Source organism: Oncorhynchus mykiss, chromosome 30 (assembly GCF_013265735.2).
Source record: "Oncorhynchus mykiss isolate Arlee chromosome 30, USDA_OmykA_1.1, whole genome shotgun sequence".
NCBI classification, from domain to species: domain Eukaryota; kingdom Metazoa; phylum Chordata; class Actinopteri; order Salmoniformes; family Salmonidae; genus Oncorhynchus; species Oncorhynchus mykiss.
In genome coordinates, this window is record NC_050570.1 from 23,422,519 (window position 1) to 23,445,434 (window position 22,916).

The 22,916-nt window shown below is 44.5% G+C and overlaps 1 protein-coding gene across 2 annotated transcripts; it reads left to right on the plus strand.

The window, feature by feature from the left end:
- Positions 1–615: 615 nt before the first annotated feature.
- qsox1 (quiescin Q6 sulfhydryl oxidase 1) lies at positions 616–21,245 on the plus strand. 2 transcript variants are annotated; one of them, XM_021599214.2, is made up of 12 exons: positions 616–1,226; positions 2,131–2,231; positions 2,628–2,676; positions 2,804–2,906; positions 5,433–5,523; positions 6,533–6,678; positions 7,982–8,116; positions 8,348–8,477; positions 13,168–13,290; positions 14,120–14,258; positions 15,554–15,730; positions 19,328–21,240. In XM_021599214.2, the coding sequence occupies exons 1-12, from the start codon at positions 935–937 to the stop codon at positions 20,275–20,277; spliced, it is 2,436 nt and encodes an 811-aa protein (XP_021454889.2). In that variant the 5' UTR covers positions 616–934; the 3' UTR covers positions 20,278–21,240. The 2 variants fall into 2 exon arrangements, with proteins under 2 accessions (XP_021454889.2, XP_036824888.1); XM_036968993.1 differs by lacking the exon at positions 616–1,226 and adding an exon at positions 1,966–1,993 and having other exon boundaries at positions 19,328–21,245.
- The last annotated feature ends 1,671 nt before the right edge of the window (positions 21,246–22,916 follow it).

Genomic DNA, 22,916 nt, shown 5'->3' on the forward strand with positions numbered 1-22,916 from the left:
TGGTCTGCCGTTGTTCGGCCGGTTGGACGTACTACAAAATTATCTAAAATGTCGTTGGGGGTGGCTTATGGTAGAGAAATGAACATTACATTCTCTGGCAACTGCTATGGTGAACATTACTGCAGTCAGCATGCCAATTGCACGCTCCCTCAACTTGAGACATCTGTGGCATTGTGTTGTGTGACAAGGTGCAGCTGTGTAATGATCATGCTGTTTAATCAGCTTCTTGATATGCCAAACCTGTCCGGTGGAAATTGGCAAAGGAGAAATGCTCACTAACAGGGATGTAAACAAATTTGTGCACAACATTTGAGAGAAATAAGCTTTTTGTGGGAATTGAACATTTCTGTGATCTGGGGTTACAAATTGGATGTTCAAATCCTGGATTGGAAAAAACACTTTCTGATACATCAAGTCAAGTGATAAAGACAGATGCAGCTGGTAATGGTTGATTGGCCAGACAGTATGGAATAGCCACAAAGTAAATATTTAACAAGAGGGTGATTCTTGATAGAAAACAGAACTAGCAAGTCAGGCTGTATCAGCTGAACATGATGTGGGAGGTTACAAATGAATACATTGTATCAAATATAGGCCAATGGATAGACTTTGGACACCACAATTCTTGGGGATGTTACAATGTATATCTACTGTCTGTTGGCAAAAGTTGCTTGTTTGCATCCTCCAAAATCAGGATGCTGATTAAACTAAATTGCGTTCCATAATCGAGGTTCAAGTACAACTATAGTCAATGGAATTACTCTGTCTTACTTTATGAATTTAGCCAAATGACTATGATTTAGCCCTGCTTCGGCTGGCGGTGAGAGGTTGGGGGAAGGAGTTGGACGAGTGACAAAAGTGAAAAAGTTTATCACTTTCTTTTACAGTGGTTGCCTTTCTGAGTTGCTGGCTGTCAGAAAGAAAACACTCGAAGATGGCGCGGCGCTGCTGCCGTGCCACGTCTCGGTTTACAGGGGAAATACATACAAATTTCAGAGAGTCATTCATATCTACGATTGTCCTATTTGTATGTTTAACTTTTCCTTTTACCACCGAAGCTGGCTTGTACACCGCTTCTGATCAGATAGTAATCTTAACCCCGGATAATGTGGACAGCGTTTTGGTCAATTCCACCGCCGCACTGGTGGTTGAGTTTTACGCCTCTTGGTGCGGACATTGTATTGCATTTTCTCCCGAATGGAAACGTCTCGCAAGAGATATTAAAGGTTGGTATGCATTTTAACGTAATAAACATTTTCAATGTAAATTGAACGGGTTGTTAGTAAACCAATCACAATTAACTGGTCGTGGTATGCATAAGTGCATGGGTTAAAACAATACATATGTTCTTGCCATGGGGATCCCTAAATTTGTCTTCATTTTGCAGAGTAGGCCTATGCATGTTTTCTTGTATGCCCATCGAACTTCAGTGCAAATTAAGGCATTGTGTAGTAACCAGTTCAAAAATAAAATAATTTGATTATGTCGACTTAAAATTAATTATAATTATTAATAATTGTTTTAATTTATTCCTGTTTTCCACTTTAACATATAAAAAAAGCTGTGTGATTCTGACTGGGGAATTGAGAACACACCTTGTTGTTTCCCACAGTACAGCAGAGACAGTTTCTCAGCCCTCCCTTCCCCCTTCCAGAAAGCAACCTCTACATGTGATTATTGGAGCATATGATGTGATTTAGGAGTTCAAATTCTGTCCATGTCTCATTGCTACTCTTGTTCAAACACCATCCTTTGGAATCTCAAATGAGAATACTATCTGACATTTCAGGCCTCAGTCTATAAGCAGGATCCAGTTAACTATAACAGGAAAAGAATTCCATACAATTAGTTTGAAATTGACATCGTTTCCTATTGGCAGCAGGCCTGAACACAGAAAGGTTTTAAGGCCTCAGATCTAGAGAGCGCATGACCCACCAGCCTCTGGCCTGCTTTCAAGCTGACCATACAGAATACTTGTAAATGCTTAGGAGAGGTAATAATAGGAGGAATATTTTTTTTACACAGATCAAAAGCTGTTTTGACTTCTGAATTCCTGCATATAACCCTTACTGTGTAGAGTAATGCACTTTTGGTGCATTGACTTTGACACTAATTATCTCTCTTCCCCAGAGTGGAAACCTGCTGTGGATTTAGCTGCCATAGACTGTGCTAATGGAGATAATGGGCCGATTTGTTCCCGTTTTGGTGTCAAGGGGTACCCCACACTGAAGGTACTTCAACTGTTATATTCCACAAGCCTTGTGGATTTTCAGTCGTACCTCACCGGAACATGTATCCAATGTTTAAAAATGAACCATATCTCACAATGATCGTGAGTCATTATCAGCTATTTTTACTCTAAACTCATAACCTCTAACAGTGTTACATTTCAGTCAGCAATGCACTCACTTTAGATTAGTCAGCAATAAATCTGTTATTTTTCTCCCTTTCTGTCATCCGGTGGAAGTCAAATGAAAGAGATCATTTGTCTGAATGAATGAGGGAGCTGAGACATCTGCAGTTGATTTCAAGTATGAAGGGGTTGTGGGGGAAGGGGTGTCCCCAGTTCCTCCCAGTGATCAACATGCCACCTGTCATCTGATCCTCTCTTTCTCTCCCTCTGACAGTTCTTCCACGCTTACTCCAAACCTGACTCCAAGGGACAAGGTTTCAGAGGTAATGCAAATGTTCCGATAATTCATAGGGCAGATGGTAATAATATGAATGGTTAGTAGGAGAAGTTAAAACAAACAAAACGTGATCCATATCCTCTTATTAATCCTGTGTACCTGAATCCTCCCAGAGGGTCCTCGTGATGTGAGGGGCTTACGCCATAAGATCATCGAGAAGATGGAGACCCATGAGGAGCCTTGGCCCCCTGCCTGCCCCCCTCTGGAGACCGCTAGGTGAGGCAGCCTCTTCTGATCATTTCAAACACCCCGGAGCTCACACATACAGACAGTACCGGTCTCCAGCAGCTCAATCGCAAGATCCAAGTAGCTAGCAGACCCCCTATGAGTAGCTCGCCAAACAATTCTAAAAGTAGATGCACATGTTCCACTGCACACAGTCATAAATATATCTTTCAAGTATCATACACAGTAAACTCCCAGCTACTACCTAATCCACGCAACACTGGCATTATATGCCACCCCTGGTTAGACACTATTGGCTTGAAAAGCCAAATCTAACACAATAACTGGCAATGCATTTCCAGCAATATTGCCCCCTTTGTGCTGTGTGATGTGGGCGTTTGTCTATCATTTTGTGTGTAGCCAGTAGTCATTGCTTGACTTAGGTGCCGATTGAAATAGGTGTCGGTACTCATTTTGGGTGCCGGTACTGTTTATACAATGCCTTGCGAAAGTATTCGGCCCCCTTGAACTTTGCGACCTTTTGCCACATTTCAGGCTTCAAGCATAAAGATACAAAACTGTATTTTTTGTGAAGAATCAACAACAAGTGGGACACAATCATGAAGTGGAATGACATTTATTGGATATTTCAAACTTTTTTAACAAATCAAAAACTGAAAAATTGGGCGTGCAAAATTATTCAGCCCCTTTACTTTCAGTGCAGCAAACTCTCTCCAGAAGTTCAGTGAGGATCTCTGAATGATCCAATGTTGACCTAAAAGACTAATGATGATAAATACAATCTGCCTGTGTGTAATCAAGTCTCCGTATAAATGCACCTGCACTGTGATAGTCTCAGAGGTCCGTTAAAAGCACAGAGAGCATCATGAAGAACAAGGAACACACCAGGCAGGTCCAAGATACTGCTGTGAAGAAGTTTAAAGCCGGATTTGGATACAAAAAGACATCCCAAGGAGCACTGTGCAAGCGATAATATTGAAATGGAAGGAGTATCAGACCACCGCAAATCTACCAAGACCTGGCCGTCCCTCTAAACTTTCAGCTCATACAAGGAGAAGACTGATCAGAGATGCAGCCAAGAGGCCCATGATCACTCTGGATGAACTGCAGAGATCTACAGCTGAGGTGGGAGACTCTGTCCATAGGACAACAATCAGTCGTATATTGCACAAATCTGGCCTTTATGGAAGAGTGGCAAGAAGAAAGCCATTTCTTAAAGATATCCATAAAAAGTGTTGTTTAAAGTTTGCCACAAGCCACCTGGGAGACACACCAAACACGTGGAAGAAGGTGCTCTGGTCAGATGAAACCAAAATTGAACTTTTTGGCAACAATGCAAAACGTTATGTTTGGCGTAAAAGCAACACAGCCCATCACCCTGAACACACCATCCCCACTGTCAAACATGGTGGTGGCAGCATCATGGTTTGGGCCTGCTTTTCTTCAGCAGGGACAGGGAAGATGGTTAAAATTGATGGGAAGATGGATGGAGCCAAATACAGGACCATTCTGGAAGAAAACCTGATGGAGTCTGCAAAAGACCTGAGACTGGGACGGAGATTTTTCTTCCAACAAGACAATGAATCAAAACATAAAGCAAAATCTACAATGGAATGGTTCAAAAATAAACATATCCAGGTGTTAGAATGGCCAAGTCAAAGTCCAGACCTGAATCCAATCGAGAATCTGTGGAAAGAACTGAAAACTGCTGTTCACAAATGCTCTCCATCCAACCTCACTGAGCTCGAGCTGTTTTGCAAGGAGGAATGGGAAAAAATGTCAGTCTCTCGATGTGCAAAACTGATAGAGACATACCCCAAGCGACTTACAGCTGTAATCGCAGCAAAAGATGGCGCTACAAAGTATTAACTTAAGGGGGCTGAATAATTTTGCACGCCCAATTTTTCAGTTTTTGATTTGTTAAAAAAGTTTGAAATATCCAATAAATGTCGTTCCACTTCATGATTGTGTCCCACTTGTTGTTGATTCTTCACAAAACAATACAGTTTTATATCTTTATGTTTGAAGCCTGAAATGTGGCAAAAGGTCGCAAAGTTCAAGGGGGCCGAATACTTTCGCAAGGCACTGTATGCAGGTGCTGGAGCTCCACAATACTTCTTAGCTAATATTCTATAAGAGGAACAGGAGCTCAAGCAGTAGAACATTTGAGGTGCTGGTACTCTGCTCCCAGGAGCTCCTGCCCAAGTCGAGCACTTATCGTGAAATGTGAGTTCAGGTGATGGTTTGGAGCAGATCTGTGCCATAAATCCTAAAAGGTTAGCGTTTGAAACAATGACCAGGTAAACAAAATCAAAGCATAGATACCTTGTCCATAGACTGTGTACAGGGTAAGGAAACCAACATGTCATTTTGTAATTTGGGAGAACTATCCCTTTAAGTCCCTACCCCATGTGTCCTTTGTGTTGTGTCAATGCCCAGATTGTGCTGCTGTTCACTTTATAGTCTTAATAGAAATGGATTTGGTGTTTCAAACGTCAGCTTTTATGGAAATGTTGTAGTCACTCTGTAGAATGTATTATTCTCTTCTCTCCACAGCAAAGCAGAGATTGACAACTTCTTTGAGACTAACGGTGTGGAACATCTGGCCTTGATCTTTGAGACCTCTAACTCCTATGTGGGCAGAGAGGTCAGACTTTATTATCATCAGTCAAGCTACATGCTCCTCAGAGGGAAATGGAGGAGAAAAAATCCTGGGTGTGATCAAATAGAAAGTGTTTTTAATGGACATGTTTACTGTGTATAAAGCTACACAGTGGAGGAGTCATAATACCCATAAAGCCTAGCGGTCAAACAGGGAAAAGTTTCAATCATTTTTCCACAAATATATATTTTTTTTAGAAACACTTAAAATAAGGGCTGTGTTTGGTAACACTTTACTTGACAGCCAGTGTCATGGTCATAATCATGTCATAATAGCTGACATAACCTGTTATAATATGATCATAACACTGTCATGACATATATTTAGACCTGTTGTGACATATGTTACCTTATTTTATGACTGGTTATGACACCTACACAATGGTCAGATCCCACAAAACCTACCACACAAGGCAAAACATTCCATTACCCCATAGCCTACGTGTCAACAGTATGTTTGTTATGTTATTTTTTTATTGACCATGTTATCATTTTGTAACATGAAATAGTTAATCCAGAGATTTTTACCTTTGCGATTCGGCAGTCCCGTCCAGATCATCATGGCATTTCTTGTTCCTTATAATAGCCACATTAGCAGCTAATTAGCATTTCATTTTTGTTGGGTAAATACAGGCAAATATATTGATAAAAGTCACCTTGTCCTAGAGAGATTTACATGGTTATCAAAACCTCACTCCAGGGTAAGCCTACACGAAGCACATCCTTTATTTTAAGTGCTTCTAAAATCCCCAATGGGATAAATGAATAGTGGAAAAACAATTGGAACCATTTCCCTGTTTGACCGCTAGGTTTTATGTGTGTTATGACTCATACTGTGGTGCTCTATAGTACCATGCAGAAAATATGTTGACTGTGGGACTATCAACAAGAGTGTGTCACAATGTCAACAGTGTACTTGCATGTTTAGTACAACCCGTTGTAAACAACATACAGACAGTGGATCATTACTGTGTTGGTTTGTTCTTCCTCAACAGGTGACTCTGGACCTACTGCAGTATGAGAACATAGCCGTGCGGAGGGTCCTGAAGACTGAGGAAGCCCTGGTGGCTAAACTGGGTGTGACTGACTTCCCATCCTGTTACCTGTACTATCCTAGTGGGAACTTCACCAGGCTCCATGTGTGAGTGGCTGTTTGAATACCATCACAATATATGACAGAACTGCGGATCACTTTAGCCATCTTCAGTCTGGATCCTAATGTACCAACTCGTCAAGTGTTTTTCTTCTTCTTCAGTTTTCACGGTTCAATGCGCAACAATCTTGTTGTGAAAGGCTTTATTTCAGTTGTGTTATCCACAGCTATGATAGGATGCCTTTTAACATCTGGCCTCTTAATGGGATCATGGAATTAAAATAAGTCATTATTCAATATCATAGTACTTTGTATGATGATTGCTCACCCCGTGAATTAATCTGCGTTTTCTTTCGCTTTGTTTTGCTTATTTAAAAAACTTGGCACGCAAGAGGAGACTTTTTAGTTGACAAATGCAAAAAGGAAATTATTTATTACTAATTTATTTATTCCCCCCCCCCTCTTCCCGAGCATACAGAGGGGTTTTTAATTTCTTGCATGAAAACAATGGCGTTCCTTTCCTGCGGTTCACCTGCCAAGCCACCCCAGCCTCGCCTCGCGCTGCGACAGATGGTCGCCCATCACAGCTGAATGCGCGATTGATCCAGGAGGGGTGGGGAAATGCAGTCGCACATCCGTCATGCGTGTGCCTCTCCCAGGTGAACGCTGCCCCTCCTCTCTTCGATGCGTGCCTCTGTGCTCTGGGGAACCCACTCTGTGCTCTGGGGTGGGCTGGACGAGCTCAGGCCTGGAGCAGCATCCTCCTCCTGCTCTCATGTGCTCGGGAGGGGGGGGGATGGCTGGCTGATGGGGACAGTGGGAGGGGTAGCAGTGTTTTTGTTCCATTGCCAGGGTTAGTGGAGAGGGAAATGATCAGCTATGGTATCTCAGTACCATCTGTTCAGCAGAGGAGAGAGGAGGCCATAAGGGCTTAGTGAGGGGACCAGGGGCCCACCCGTGGCTCCAGTTCCACACACTACTGTGGTCTGATGAGGGCAGGCCCTGGCAGAGGCAACCACTTGTATCCTATTCCTAGACAGATAAGCTAAAAATGCTTATTCTTCCACTGTAGCTAGAATATAATGTGAGGTTTGTGTTCTAGTGGGAAGGATTTTTCACCTGTTTCCATGGTTAAAATCATCCTGTTGCTGGATGCCAGTTCAATGGAAATGCATCAGTCCTACCTGTGAAACTGTCTGGGAAATGCATCAGTCCTACCTGTGAAACTGTCTGGGAAATGCATCAGTCCTACCTGTGAAACTGTCTGGGAAATGCATCAGTTCTACCTGTGAAACTGTCTGGGAAATGCATCAGTCCTACCTGTGAAACTGTCTGCTTGGCTGTCTTCCAGACAAAATGAGGCCCGGACCTTCTACACCTACGCCCTGCAGAGGCTTCCTGGGGTACTGCGGGCCGGAAATACACCACCAGTGACCTCTGACCTCTTGAAAAACACAACAGAGGACCAATGGAGACCGTTCAACGGGTAAACCACTTTTAAAAAAATGTGTTTTACCTTTATTTAACTAGGCAAGTCAGTTAAGAACAAATTCTTATTTTCAATGACGACCTAGGAACAGTGGGTTAACTGAGTTAGCGTTGGACTAGTAACCGGAAGGTTTTTGGGGGGGGGGGGGGGGGGGGGGGGGGGGTGTATAAGCCTTACAAATGTAACCCCAGTGATTCCATGACAAAAATGTTAAATTCTGTGTGTCAGGTCTCGTGTGTATATGGCAGACCTGGAGTCTACTCTGCATTACTCTCTGCGCTTGGAGCTGGCAGCTCACCCTGTCATCAAAGGAGAGGCTCTGATCACTCTACAGCGTTACATCTCAGTACTGGCCAAGGTGATTGGGCAGGTCTACTCACCCCCTGAGACAAACCCTACCCATACTGAACACTAACCTCACATACATTCATCCTCTGGTCATATCGAACACCCTGAGGAAAGGGCTGTGTAGTTAGGGTGACACACCACTAGGGGGAGAGTGAGACAGTGCTTTGGAGTTGTTGGATATCAGTTGGGAAACGCACATTTTTCTGCATGATTTAGCTGTACAGTTTGTTCTAAAATGTAACTTTGCTTTTAAAAATATAGCTGAAAATATGGTCCCTATAATGCATCATAATAATTTACAATTGCTCTCTTAGTAGGTACATGTATACAATATTCATAATGGTACAACTATGTAGTAACTACAATGTTACATATTTATTACAGAAGAAGACATTCACAATTATTTGGGCACAGTATCACAGTAGGAATGACACCCTCAATGTCAATCCCAAAATTGGAGGCCATAAACCTGACAGGACACAAAAGGCTGTCTTGGGTATCATTTAAATACTTAATTTGCTTCCCTGGTGAATAGAGCGTGCCAATACCCCCTACTCATTTTTTTGTACGCAGACATACCATGATTAAGATTTCTTTGGACTGGGTCCCATCTTCTCTCCTCTCCTCCCTTCCCAGCGCTTAGCGTACCCAGACGTGTGCCAGGGATCCTTTTGATTAAGACCAGGACGATGGTATGTCACAACAAACTAAGATCCTTAACTTCCAGAGTGACTGTAATTGGATCATCCTGAGAATGAGTTACTGTGTACAGAACCTACAGCTGGTGTCACACCGATGACACACCTTGACACACTCCGTTGTCAATATAATCTGTGGTGTGCTGTGCAGTGCTGCACCCACATCACAGTGCATCTCCGTCCCAGACAGGATGTAAACAAGTTATATTTTCCTGCGCCGTAATATTACTAGATTTACTGTTTTATCAACCAGAATCCGGATTTATTAATCCTTATATGTATATGAGGATTTAAACAAGTGGATCTGGGACGCATGAGAGCATTACAAAGAGGTTCTAGGATTACCGTTTCTATCCTGCTTTCTTGAAAGAAGCCTCCAGCAGCGATGGAGGGAGGGCCAGGGAATTAGGGGGACCTTGAGCCCAAATCTTGCTGTCCTTCATCCCAAATCCAGCTGTCCTCCATCGCTCTCCCGTGGCGCGTGCCTCAGTGTGCCCATGCTAAGGTTAGCAGTTAGCGGAGGTGCATGGTGGTGGAATGTGGCAGCTTCTTGACATCAGTGATACTGTATAGGTAGCCCACCAACTCCACAGTAGAACAAAGGTCTTTGTTTGTCAGGCTTTGGCTGGGCTGTGGGTATGACAGATACAGTGGGGCAAAAAAGTATTTAGTCAGCCACCAATTGTGCAAGTTCTCCCACTTAAAAAGATGAGAGAGGCCTGTAATTGTCATCATATGTACACTTCAACTATGACAGACAAAATGAGAAAATAAATCCAGAAAATCACGTTGTATAATTTAATGAATTTATTTGCAAACTTGTTATTAGTATAAAAGACACCTGTCCACAACCTCAAACAGTCATACTCCAAACTCCACTATGGCCAAGACCAAAGAGCTGTCAAAGGACACCAGAAACAACATTGTAGACCTGCACCAGACTGGGAAGACTGAATCTGCAATAGGTAAGCAGCTTGGTTTGAAGAAATCAACTGTGGGAGCAATTATTAGGAAAGGGAAGACATACAAGACCACTGATAATCTCCCTCGATCTGGGGCTCCACGCAAGATCTCACCCCGTGGGGTCAATATGATCACAAGAACGGTGAGCAAAAATCCCAGAATCACACGGGGGGACCTAGTGAATGTCCTGCAGAGAGCTGGGACCAAAGTAACAAAGCCTACCATCAGTAACACACTACGCCGCCAGGGACTCAAATCCTGCAGTGACAAACGTGTCTCCCTGCTTAAGCCAGTACATGTCCAGGCCCGTCTGAAGTTTGCTAGAGAGCATTTGGATGATCCAGAAGAAGATTGGGAGAATGTCATATGGTCATATGAAACCAAAATATAACTTTTTGGTAAAAACCCAACTCGTCGTGTTTGGAGGACAAAGAATGCTGAGTTGCATCCAAAGAACACCACACCTACTGTGAAGCATGGGGGTGGAAATATCATGCTTTGCTTTGGGGCTGTTTTTCTGCAAAGGGACCAGGACGACTGATCCGTGTAAAGGAAATAATTAATGGGGTCATGTATCGTGAGATTTTGAGTGAAAACCTCCTTCCATCAACAAGGGCATTGAAGATGAAACGTGGCTGGGTCTTTCAGCATGACAATGATCCCAAACACACCGCCCGGGCAACGAAGGAGTGGCTTCATAAGAAGCATTTCAAGGTCCTGGAGTGGCCTAGCCAGTCTCCAGATCTCAACCCCATAGAAAATCTTTGGAGGGAGTTGAAAGTCCGTGTTGCCCAGCAACAGCCCCAAAACATCACTGCTCTAGAGGAGATCTGCATGGAGGAATGGGCCAAAATACCAGCAACAGTGTGTGAAAATCTTGTGAAGACTTACAGAAAAGGTTTGACCTCTGTCATTGCCAACAAAGGGTATATAACAAAGTATTGAGATAAACTTTTGTTATTGACCAAATACTTATTTTCCACCATAATTTGCAAATACATTCATTAAAAATCCTACAATGTGATTTTCTTAATTTTTTTTCTCATTTTGTCATAGTTGAAGTGTACCTATGATGAAAATTACAGGCCTCTCTCATCTTTTTAAGTGGGAGAACTTGCACAATTGGTGGCTGACTAAATATTTTTTTGCCCCACTGTAGGTCCACTTGTCTGATGCCACAGTGGGAGCAGGGGAGCAGTTAGGCAGATTTTACTCAGTGGCATGTATATTGGTCCCGGAGGTCGAATGGGGCAGGATTAAAAGGGCTTCCCCGGGCCAGGCCGACAGATGCATTCTCTTTTAAACGTCTCTCAGAGGAGACTGCGGTTTCTCAAGTGCTGATACTAATCGGATTTAAGATGACATATTGCCGTGGCGAAGTGAATTGTCATGGTCCTCCGAGAGATGGGGGAAGGGGGAGTGTAAGGTGGGGGCTCTGATAGTGGTTGGAGGTACACTACCAGAGAAGAGGTCACTTAGAGAGATCCTTCATAATGGTGATACTGTATACTGTAGCGTTGGTTCATCTCACTTGATATTTTCATGAAACTTCTGCCCATCAGTGACCTCTGCCAATACTTCAGACAATGTACTACTGATTTCCAAGCCAAATATGTTGGCCTTTGCTTATGATTCGGGAAATAGACACACAGGTGGAAAGCAGAACATGCTAAACGTTTGGCTCTGGTGAGCAAAGCGCATTAGTATCTCCATCCCCAATTGCATCCCTCTTAGATTCAAATGTGTGTTAATGAGCTTTTCACCCTGGTTAATGCCCAGTTGTCCCCAGACCTGGGCGTCTGGGCCGGATGGTCGCTAAACCAATTGTCCTCCTCCTCAGTAGCAGCAGCAGCCAGGGGACCTCCTTTTGAATCTTGTTAAAACCCCACCTGTAGTACGTGATTGGGTATCTGTGTCTGTGAATACCCAAACACCATATTTTTGGCTGAATGTCTAAGATTAAGGGGAGCAAATCAAAGCCTGTGTGGGGCGCAGGGGTTAAGTACATCTCCAGGAGCCTTTTTAAGTGGGCCTGGTGTAATGGAGATCCAGTTAGAGTGATGAATAGAATCCTGCGCCAGGCACCCAAACGCTGCTGAACAGATGGCCGGGGCAAATTGAAAAGACTCTGCAGCACAAATCAAAAAAGGTGCACTTCTGGGATGCTGACGCCCCGGCCGGGCTGAGCCAGGCCCCTGCCTCTGTGTCTCACTGATGGGTTTGTGCCCCTGTGCCGCCCAAGGAATCAAAAGGTCAGCACTGGCCCACTTTCAGGTCCACCATATTCACACTGCTGGATGTTACTACACTGACTGTTTATTTCCTCGTGTGCTCTATGCAACTGTGGGCATGTGTGTGCATGTGATTTCATTCTTATATATTGTCTCCTCATAAGTAGTCACTTTTTCATGACTCAATGCCAGAAAATGCTAATGAACTTAAATGGTCCTTCGTGACTGAGACATCTTACCTCTGTTTTGAATGGGATGAGGTTGCCATGACCACCTGCTGTTTATTTGGTCGTCTCTCAGCCGTTAGGGTGAAATCCAGGCCGACCTGTAGGATCTAGTCTTCATAGTATAATAGTGTGTCCTCCAGGGTGGCTGTTTTTAGGAGTTCTTTAAGGATAGGAAGTGACTTTACACCTCCATTCAGCTGACACTCTTCTGTCACCACCGTCTGAAACACAAGGCACTGGGATTTCCTCCCTGCCTTCCATAGTGGCCCACTGTTGGTTGCAGTGTCATTTCTACACACGCCATGTTGTCAAGACAACTACAGAGGTTGGAGAATGGAAACAAACAGTACGAGAGACAATCCTGAAAAAATCCAACTGTGACTTTATTACACGTTAAGAACTGCAAAAGCAGTTTTAGGTTAAACTTCAACCCTCCAACAGATGACAAAACAGATGGATTTGGAACTCCTAGTGATTATAACCTATTACCACACGGTCAAAAATATGCTGTTGAAGAGTCTATTGTATTAAATGTGAGGAGAGTTAATGATCATACTTAACTGTAATGTTGTCTTGGGCAGTACTTCCCTGGTCGACCTGTGGTGAGGAACCTGCTGAAGTCAGTGGACACGTGGCTGAAGGGTCAGAACGACACAGAGCTCTCTTACGACTCTCTGAGGGACGCCCTGGATAACACAGCAGAGGTGAGGGGTCAACCCAAAGCCACCAGCCAATCAGACAAGCCTGAGGCAGAACCACCCACCATATTGTCTGAGCCAGAGTTTTTATAATAATGGCTGAAATATTACAGGCATACTGCACACAGGGAAGTAGGTTTATGTAATGCTGTGTATTCAGATATATCTCGATATGAATCTTTGCTCACAGTCTTGTGCAGGCATGTGTATAACTGGAAAATGTATGTGAAGTTGTCTTTGGATGGAAGCTTGCATGCCTATAGGTTCAGAAATTGGACCAGTCACTTAGTGGCATCATTAGCTTTTAGCAGCCAAATCAATGAATCAATGAGGAGGTATGAACCAGCTCCCCTAAGGAAATGGACTGATGTCTAACAGTATATACACACGGAATCTTTACTATTGACTTCAGAGTAATTCTGTCAATCATAGACTCAGCAATCCTGGCCAGTGGCAGGGAGGGAACGACTATATGTCAGGAGAAATATGCTGTTGGATCAAACCACGTTTAACCAGTGTTTCCTCCTTCTGACCTGAATACACTCTCTCCATTGAGGCGATCCATTACCTGGAATTGACATGATATGGAATGAGAATAGTATGGCCCAGAATGCTCTACCACTTAACATGAAATGTTGCAGTAAAGTAGATTGCAGATGAATTCTCCTCCATGTACATGCTTATCTTGTTGTTTACATGAATGTAACCAACCTCTTAAGAATCCTCAGATAAATCTGTTTTCCATGTAACCTGCTCTGTGAGAAGAATGATCAATGTGGCCATATCTTGGGCAGTGTTTAAGTGTCAATACATGTATGTGTTTGTGTGTGATCAGGTACCTAATGCTGCGCTGCCTGAGGGGGTGAGGTGGGTGGGCTGCCAGGGCTCCAAGCCCCACTTCAGAAGGTACCCCTGTGGCATGTGGACCCTTTTCCATGTCCTCACTGTACAGGCCGAGGAAGCTGCTGGCAAAGGTAAAAAAAAAAAAAAAAAAATTTTTTTTTTAAAATCACTAAGCAGCGGCTGTTTATGTCTTTATCATAACACTATCACTAAACTGTTAATTCAGTATGAATGTTCCTGGGACAATGGTAATACTTGAGAAAGTGTCGCTAGATTCTAAAACAAACCCTCCTGCCTTGTTAGCCTGTTGCTGTGGCCTGTAGAGCCCATCGTCTGGTAGGAAATTGGCCAGAAGTCAGCAGCCATCCAGTCTTGGAGGAGTGAGTGTGCCCAGGCGATGAACCATGACACAAGTGTTTCCAGTCTGTTAGAACTCCTATGGCTCTCTGGGGACAAATCCTCGTAGTGCATTGAGCCAGTCAGAAGTGTGTGCAGCATTAACACAGGGGCTGCTGCTTTCAATGCAGGGATATGGGGCAGCTAGGGGATGGCAGCAGGGGGGGGGGGGGGCAACTGAGGACAAGTGCTTTGTAAACAAATTTGCCTGGAATGTTTAGTGGAATGTTTTGCATTCACCTGATGTGACCGCACACACTTGCACAAGCACAACATTTAGACTCACACACACACACACAAGTACGTTCAGTGTTATATTCCATTAGTAGCCTATACAAAGCACTGTTCTTTTTTTGGTTTGTTATTAGTTTTGTTTTCTTGACACACCACCAGCTGAAACAGTCCCTTATTGTGGGTGGGTAAAAAGGGATTTCTTTAGATTAGTGGTTAGAAAAAGAGGCAGCTGACCAGCACTCCTCTCCTGGAGGGGTTAATCCCAGGGCTTATGGGTTGGGGAGGAGGGTTCACATAACCTGCAGATGGGCCACCAGGGGACCAGGGGTGTTCATCTGGCCCCCCGCGGATGGACCTCTGGATTAGAGCTCCACCCCTCCACCACGACTCATCTTTGAGCAAAATAAGGTTTAACTTTAGCAGGGCATGAAACACAACACAACCTGCATCAACAATATCTGCACTGGTACGATGCTGTTACTGACAGTGACATCTGCAGGCTTGGTTGTTCTCACAGCGCGTTGACTAAATACTGTTATTCATGGTACATACACATCACAGCACCATAAGAATGCAAAGGAGACTCTGTTTGTATGGCCTTATTTCCCTGTTATTAACCACCCATGGTTTAATACTGGAAAAGCCCTCACCCAAACTATATACAGACATTGCTTGCTGCGATTTTATAATGTACAATATTAGACTACTTTTCAATAGTAGACATCACTCTGAAGTGCATAACAAGTATGGTTAATCTTGTTGTTGACTTCCTCCTCCTGTGCGTTCTTTTCCCCAGACCCCCAGGAGGTGCTACAGGCAATGAGGTCATACGTCCACAGTTTTTTTGGCTGTCGGGCGTGTGCCACCCACTTTGAGAACATGGCCAAGGATAGCATGTCCCATGTGGGGACGCTGTCCACTGCCATGCTGTGGCTCTGGTCCCGCCATAACCACGTCAACAACAGACTGGCAGGTAAGGACACATGACAAATGTTACTGTTACTTCCATAGAGGATGATTGATCAGCTGTCTATAAGACTGAACCTCCAACACATACGTCATAATATGCTAATTATATCAGTATAGAATATGCATATAATACCATTTTAATATATGAAATATTTAGAAGAAAAATAGAAACGTCTCCCTTAGTGGTCACCATTGTCCATACAGGAGATAAACACAGGCCACTACTTCTCCCTCTCCCACTTTCCCCCCTAGAGGATCTCTTTCAGCCTCTCACTCCTTTACACAGGTCTCATAAGGACCACACCTTACTTTTTTGGTGGATTCCTCCCCCAAGTGTCCCAACCCTGCTCCTCGCCCCTAAATCCCTATAATACACCCGGAGATCCTCTGAGCAGACACCAGCTGTCCCCCCTCGCTTCTCTCCCCTGTCTCTTCCTCCACTGAGATTAGCCCTCCTTCCAGGAGACTGAGATTCCCTGCCCCAGCCTGTCTGCAGCTCATTACAGGTCAGCAGTAAATACTCTGTGCGTTTAACAGTAGTGCTAAAGACAACAAAACAGCAAAGACTACAGTCTTGTTTATTCAATTTTGGCAATTATTTGTTTCTATCCTTTGTCAATGTTTTAATGTCAAATATTTTATCCATTCATATTTTGTGAAGATGGTCAAGCCCATCTGTGGTACTTAACGTTTTGACGTGTGTGTCATTTTAATGAGAGCTATATGGCTGCTGCGTTGGCCTCCCTCTGTTAGGGCCATTATTTGAGTTTATTAGGCACAAGCCTGTCATTACCACCTCACTTTGTTTAGTCGCTTTGTTGTCTTTTCTCTATGGTGGTGGTGGTGGGAGTGGCTCCCCCATCTTCAATCTCTTGGACAGCCTGTGTCCTGAATAACAGGGTGCGTCCCCTTCTGGGCCTGTCCCTGGTCCTCAGACACTCCTCCCTATTAGGACTGACTGTCTGTCCCTCCCCAGAGAGTCATATCCTCCGCTTGACAACTGATATGGCAACAATCTCCCAGAACGGGGACCACCAGCCCAGGAGGAGCCCAGAGGCCCCGCCTCAATTCCCAAGATGCTTGTGACAGCTGGTGGCACACGCCATGTCACCGGCATCACGCCTGCCTCTATTTTGTAATCCCTCACCAGGGTGGTTCAAGTTGTGGGATTTTGGGGGCAAGTACCTCAGGGGGTGGGGTGGGCTGAGCGGAGGGGAGGGTGCAGGAGTGTTGGTAGCAATGCGTAGCAGCTACCTCCTCTGTCGGCCCACCCCCCTCACTGACCCCTTACGCCTCTGCTTCGCATCCCAGTCTTCCCCAGGGGGGAACATCCTCTCCTCCCCCTCCTCCCTAAAGTGGGGCTCTTTAGCAGCTCCCCCCACCGTCCTTTCAGAGGCAGCCATGCATGAAGTAGGCCCAATTTGTAAAGCAGCAACACAATTCATTTAGCTGGCACAAAAGGTCCCCGAGCCAAGCCCGGCGCAACAGCAGACCTGTCCCGTTGTCAACAGGGTGAGATAGAGACTCGTGTCTAAAGACTGCAGAGCCACGGGCCTGCCAGGGCTTGGATATGCTGTATGGAGGATCTCACAGCAGTGCTGCTGGAGACTGGAGCAGCTCATACTGTTCTATAGGGCGGCAGGTAGCCTAGCGGTTAAGAACGTTGGGCCGCTAACCAAACGATTGCTGGTCGAATCCCTGAGCCGACTAGGTGAAAAATCAAAGTCCTCTTAGTCACTCTGGATAAGAGCGTGTGCTAAATGACTCACTACTGTAAATTACTCTGGATAAGAGCGTGTGCTAAATGACTCACTACTGTAAATTACTCTGGATAAGAGCGTGTGCTAAATGACTCACTACTGTAAATTACTCTGGATAAGAGCGTGTGCTAAATGACTCACTACTGTAAATTACTCTGGATAAGAGCGTGTGCTAAATGACTCACTACAGTTTGAGTTTATTTTATTTTTACAGGGACAGTAATCATTAATCAACGTTTCAGTAAAAGTGCCGGTTTTTGCCAGCCGGCTAATTTTCGACCGCAGTCCCTGGGCAGGTTATTAAAAACAATTACAATATAGACAATCATTGAGCAGTGAGCACACGCAGAGCAACATAGGACAAGCAAGACGTAGCATACAGACATTGCAACATAGAACAAAAAGCAGCAAGACAAAATGCATAAAAGCAACAAAGTGTTTCCACACCTCACAAGCTACAGACAACATGGAAAGCGCCAATACACAGCTAGGGAATATGTTCACAAATCTGATTGACCTTTAGCCATGTCTTCATGCATTTTGTGAAAGTGTGATATGTGGTGCAGTTATGTGTGTCTGATGGCAGTGTATTCCAGACATGGGAAGCTCTCAGAGAAAGCATATTTACTAAAATAATTTACTATACAGTCACCTCTCATGGCAGACCTTGTGGCTCTGTAAGTTACTCTGGATAAGAGTGTGCGCTGAATGCTTGAAATGTACTGTGTGCTTCAGAGCATCACTATGCTGATCTACCAGTCCATCTACACTGCCACTGCTCCTTCATGTCCTGTAGTGTAGATCTCCACATTCACAATTAGTGGCGAAGAAGCTAGTTTAAACGGTATTTATTTATACTCTAAGAATTTATGCAGCGCTATGAATGACATTTCCTGACAAGCCTTTGTTTCAGTATCGGTACTATTGCTAAAGTCACCTCTGAAAATGAAAGGCAAGGTGATGAGAGTAGACACATCAGAGGCATGTCATCATAAGGGGTTGGGAAATGAAAGCTGTCACGCTGGTAGAATGTATACAAAAGGTCCCAATCCCAGCAGGACAGGATAAAATTGATGTATCTTTTATGTAAAGTGTTGTATGCAGATTACATGCACACATGCATATGACTGAGATGAATCTGGGGGAGAGACGGTGGATGTAAATTGACACCGCTGTAAAGTGACAGAACTGCTGCAGCTTTGACTTTCCTCCCGCATGGGCGTCGCCAAGCAATTTATTAGCAGATGCCTCCATTTGGGGGGCTAAAGGAAACATGTAAAGCAAAACAATTGTAATTCGTTAAAAGGAGAGCTCCCCTCTGGAGGTGCCTGCTTTCATATTCAATTTAGCGATTGGGCCATCTTCAAAGGGGTGTGGAGGGTAAGGGATTGGGGGTCTGGGAGAGGTTCAGGGGGAGGGGGAGCTGTCTGCATGGACCACATCTATTATCTGGCCTCTGGGACATCCCAGAAGCCCATTGATCATTGTTAGACCCTGTCACACTGTCACATACTCACACACCTAGACATCACACACACACACACACACACACACTGCACTTACTGCTTATTATGAGCCATGTGGGGGGAATGGATCTAATGTATTCAAGCAGCAACACAGATTCTGCATACAGAAATATGTATTGGTATCAGTTTGGTTTCATTGTGGGCGATCCAGTATGTCATCATTATGTCCTTATATGGAACCAATCTGTTTTACCTAATACATTTCAATTTTCACCAAAACAGTTTGTCTTCTCAACATGACTGGGTTATCTGTAATATTATCTCAGATGAGTAATCACACACACCCATCCTAACTGTCATATTCCTTCTGACCAGGTGCTCTGAGTGAGGATCCCCACTTCCCTAAGATCCAGTGGCCATCCCCAGAGCTGTGTCCCAGCTGCCATGGGGTTAAGAAGAGTGGAGAACACACCTGGAACCAGGAAGAGCTGCTCACCTTTCTCCGATCCCACTTCTCCTCTGAACACCTCCTCTCTGACTACCTGGAGAAGGAGGCCCAGCTCCTCAGCAGGCAGAAGGAGAGCCTGGTCGCCAGGCAGCAGGAGAAGGAGCAGGAGACCAAGAGAGGAGCAGAGAGGAGGGCCAGGGAGGCCTTGGCCGAACCACCTCCAGGCCAGGAAGAGGAGGAGGAGGAGGAAGATGAGGAAGAGGCTCAAGAAGAGCCAGCAGCAGAAGAGGAAGTGGATCAGAGGGCAAGAAGAGAGCATCCGGGGGGTAAGACCTTTGAACCCCCCACCTGGGTAAAGCTCGAGGCAGACGTGTCCCGCCAGTCCCAGCGCAGGCCCAGCATTGTGGGGCTAAAGCTCAGGCCACCCCAGGAGGAGATTGTGGACCTGGACTCCTTCGTCAACCAGCACTACAAAGCCAAGGCCCTCCGCGCTGCAGCCGCAGGGTCCTCCCGCGTCAAACGCAGGACCCTGCAGAGGCAGGAGGAGCCGCAGCCTGGAGCCGGTCTGGAAAAGGAGCCGGGGCTGGGGCTGGGGGTGCAGCCCGTGGAGCCGGAGGACTTGTTGGGGCAGCGCAACACTCTGCAGAAAAGGATCCTGACGGGCCAGTACACTGGGTCAGAGGAGGAGGGGGCTCTGGAGATGTACCCCCACCCTAACAAGAGGCGCTGGATGTCCTTCCTGAGTGTAGGCTTCTCCAGACTGGACATCAGCCTGTGTGTGCTCCTCTACTTCCTGTCCTCCATGTGTCTGCTGGCCATGTACCTCTTCTTCAAGAACCGCCTGCGGCTGCGCCGGGCCAAGGTGGCTCTGCCCTGAGTCAACTCTGCCTTGCTGTGCTACTGTAGATTTACCCATACATGTGACAGTGATGCTGTGGTCAGTTCTTAAACCATCCAAGTGAAGGATCCGTTATGTTTTGCGTTAATGGATTGCTTTGTGGTGCATGCTTCCGGGATAATAATTTATGACGATTTATGCATTTTATTTGTGCCTTTTTTGACCACTTGTGAAGGATTAATTAAAACTCGAGGAAATTAATGTGATTTTGGTGATTTTTTTTTTTTTGTGAATACAACAAAAGGGTTGTTGTTGTTATTTATTGTAATTTTTAGGCTATGTATAAAGCCATATTATAAATGAATTCATGTGAAAAGGAATCACTACATAGTTTTATGGATAGTAATTCAATATAAAAGACAAAGCTCTTTCTCTTACTGTTACTTCCACGTCTTCCAAAGAGTTCAATAAGCTATGTACTCTCACAACTGTAGAGAACCATATCATATTCTTAGAATGAAATCAATCTTCAATTCAAAAATGTGATTTTTACAATGAGAAATGTGCCTCGAATGAAATGTTGGATTAACAGTGCCTGAAAGATGATTATCCATATTAATTTTAGCATTAAGCAAGTGAATGTTTCCAAATAAACAAAGATGCCATATGACAACAGATAGTCTGTGGTCAGAATTATAGTGCTCAGTGTTCCCACTATAGAATTAGCTCTAATTCTATGGTTCACACACATTCCGTTCCACAGTGGTCTGTGTTGACTGACCATGCTATGCTATTGGCTAGGACATCTTACATGTCCCAATTAGCTTTGCACAATAGAGTTTAGATATGAAATGTTTTGGAGCAGCACTAGTTAACAGGATACAAAATAAGGAGGATTGGGGTTTTGGCTCGTGCCCATTACATAAAACTTACTGGTCTTAATCAACTTGAGACACTGTTTTGCTTTGCTTATCTCAATCAATAAAATAATTTTTGCTAAAATTGTGCATTGTTGTCACGATTGGTCACTTGTTGACTTTGACAGTTCTCTTTAGGGCAAGGGACACTGTTACAGTGTATATTCTAACTGCTGTTCTGGGGTTCTACATCTATAGATGAATGGAAACATTTACATTTATCATCAATATCCAAAGTACCTGAGATGTCAGATAATGCTTTCTCTGTCCCTCTACATTTTACCACTTGATGTTTTGCATCAGTTCAGATGAATAACATTCGGATGTTTTGTTTTTCGTAAGGTGGCGGGGTAAGGAGTGGTGGTTGTGGGGGTGGCTGTAGGTTAAAGGAAAAAGCCTGTTGCCATCTGGTCTGTTGCTCTAGCTAAATCCTAACAATTTCATTGGGATTATAGCAAGTGAGTAATCCAGCTTTCCTTTGGACTGTAGGAGATTACCGTGAGGATTAGCTCCCACCCGATAATAAACTTTATTAAAACGCAATCGGCTTTCAGGGTCTCTTCCTTCACACTTGGAAGTGAGCTCTGTTGGGGGTGTTTTTTCAACCGTGTGGTGGGGGGTGGGGGGGTGTAGGCCGGATGGGTACCTTGGGGGATAGGACAGTTTTGATGTGGTCCAGGTTACAAGCTCATTTGAAGGACACTAACTCTTGAGCTTTGTGTTTTCCGGGAACATTGAACTCAATCGATCCCATGTCGCTGCCCCCTCTACACCAAGCCCTCCCTGTCTCCTGGCTTTCACATTGGCTGAGCAGAGCAGGGCATGGCGGCAGCAGTAACAGTAGCCAGCAGTGTGGTGGTGGAGCTCTCAATTCTCCACAAAAACACAACATGATTAATGGCCCTACATTAAAGGAGTGAAGCACCAAGCCTGAGCAGCTGTGATCTCGGACTAAATCAAACCTTTCAGAATTGTGAATTAAGCCAAATGACAGTTTATGATCTGTAGAATGGACTGAGAAAAGCATAGTTTGTCATGGTGAAATTACTGCAAGGCTTAGACATTTTACTGATTGCCTCCGATGTATCATCTATAAAACTAATTTCGGAGAGGTGTATCTCTCTGATCGATGGCTCTTTCTTTGGCTCGTCAAACTGTAATAACAATGATGACATACAGTGCTTATTTACTTGCTTCATCACTTGCTTTGATCCAACTTACCTACTTATCCTTCTCAATTGACTAGTTTATTTGTTTACATGCATTGCTATTGGATTGTGAGCAGTAAAGGTGCTTTTTGACCCCTTCCCTGCTGCTCATGGCAACCCTCCGGTGCTCTGAGCCCTGAAGCCCAGGGTATTATGTGGGTTGAGACTAATGCAAGTTAATGAGGAAGTTGGCTGCAGTGCAATATACGTCTTTGGCTTTGCCAATATGGGAGGTGAAAAGTGCGCACTGAGGACAAGGGTTTCTAATCCAATCGTAGACTCTCAGCCATTCACTTGATATCCCTGCTCATGAATTGAGATCACACAGGGACACTCTTCTACTACTTTAACATCTTTTATAAACTGAGAAATCCTTGCTCCTTGCACTGATCCTAAAATGTGGAGAGACTCAGGCAGGGAGGTCTGGGTCTGTTGTTGCCTGGCTACCCAAATTTGGTCCGGCCAAATGCTACGCCACTCCCACGGACGTTAGATTTCTTCTCTGCAATTTAGCCTCTGCCGAGTCCCCAACTACCGGATGTTCCAGTTTTCA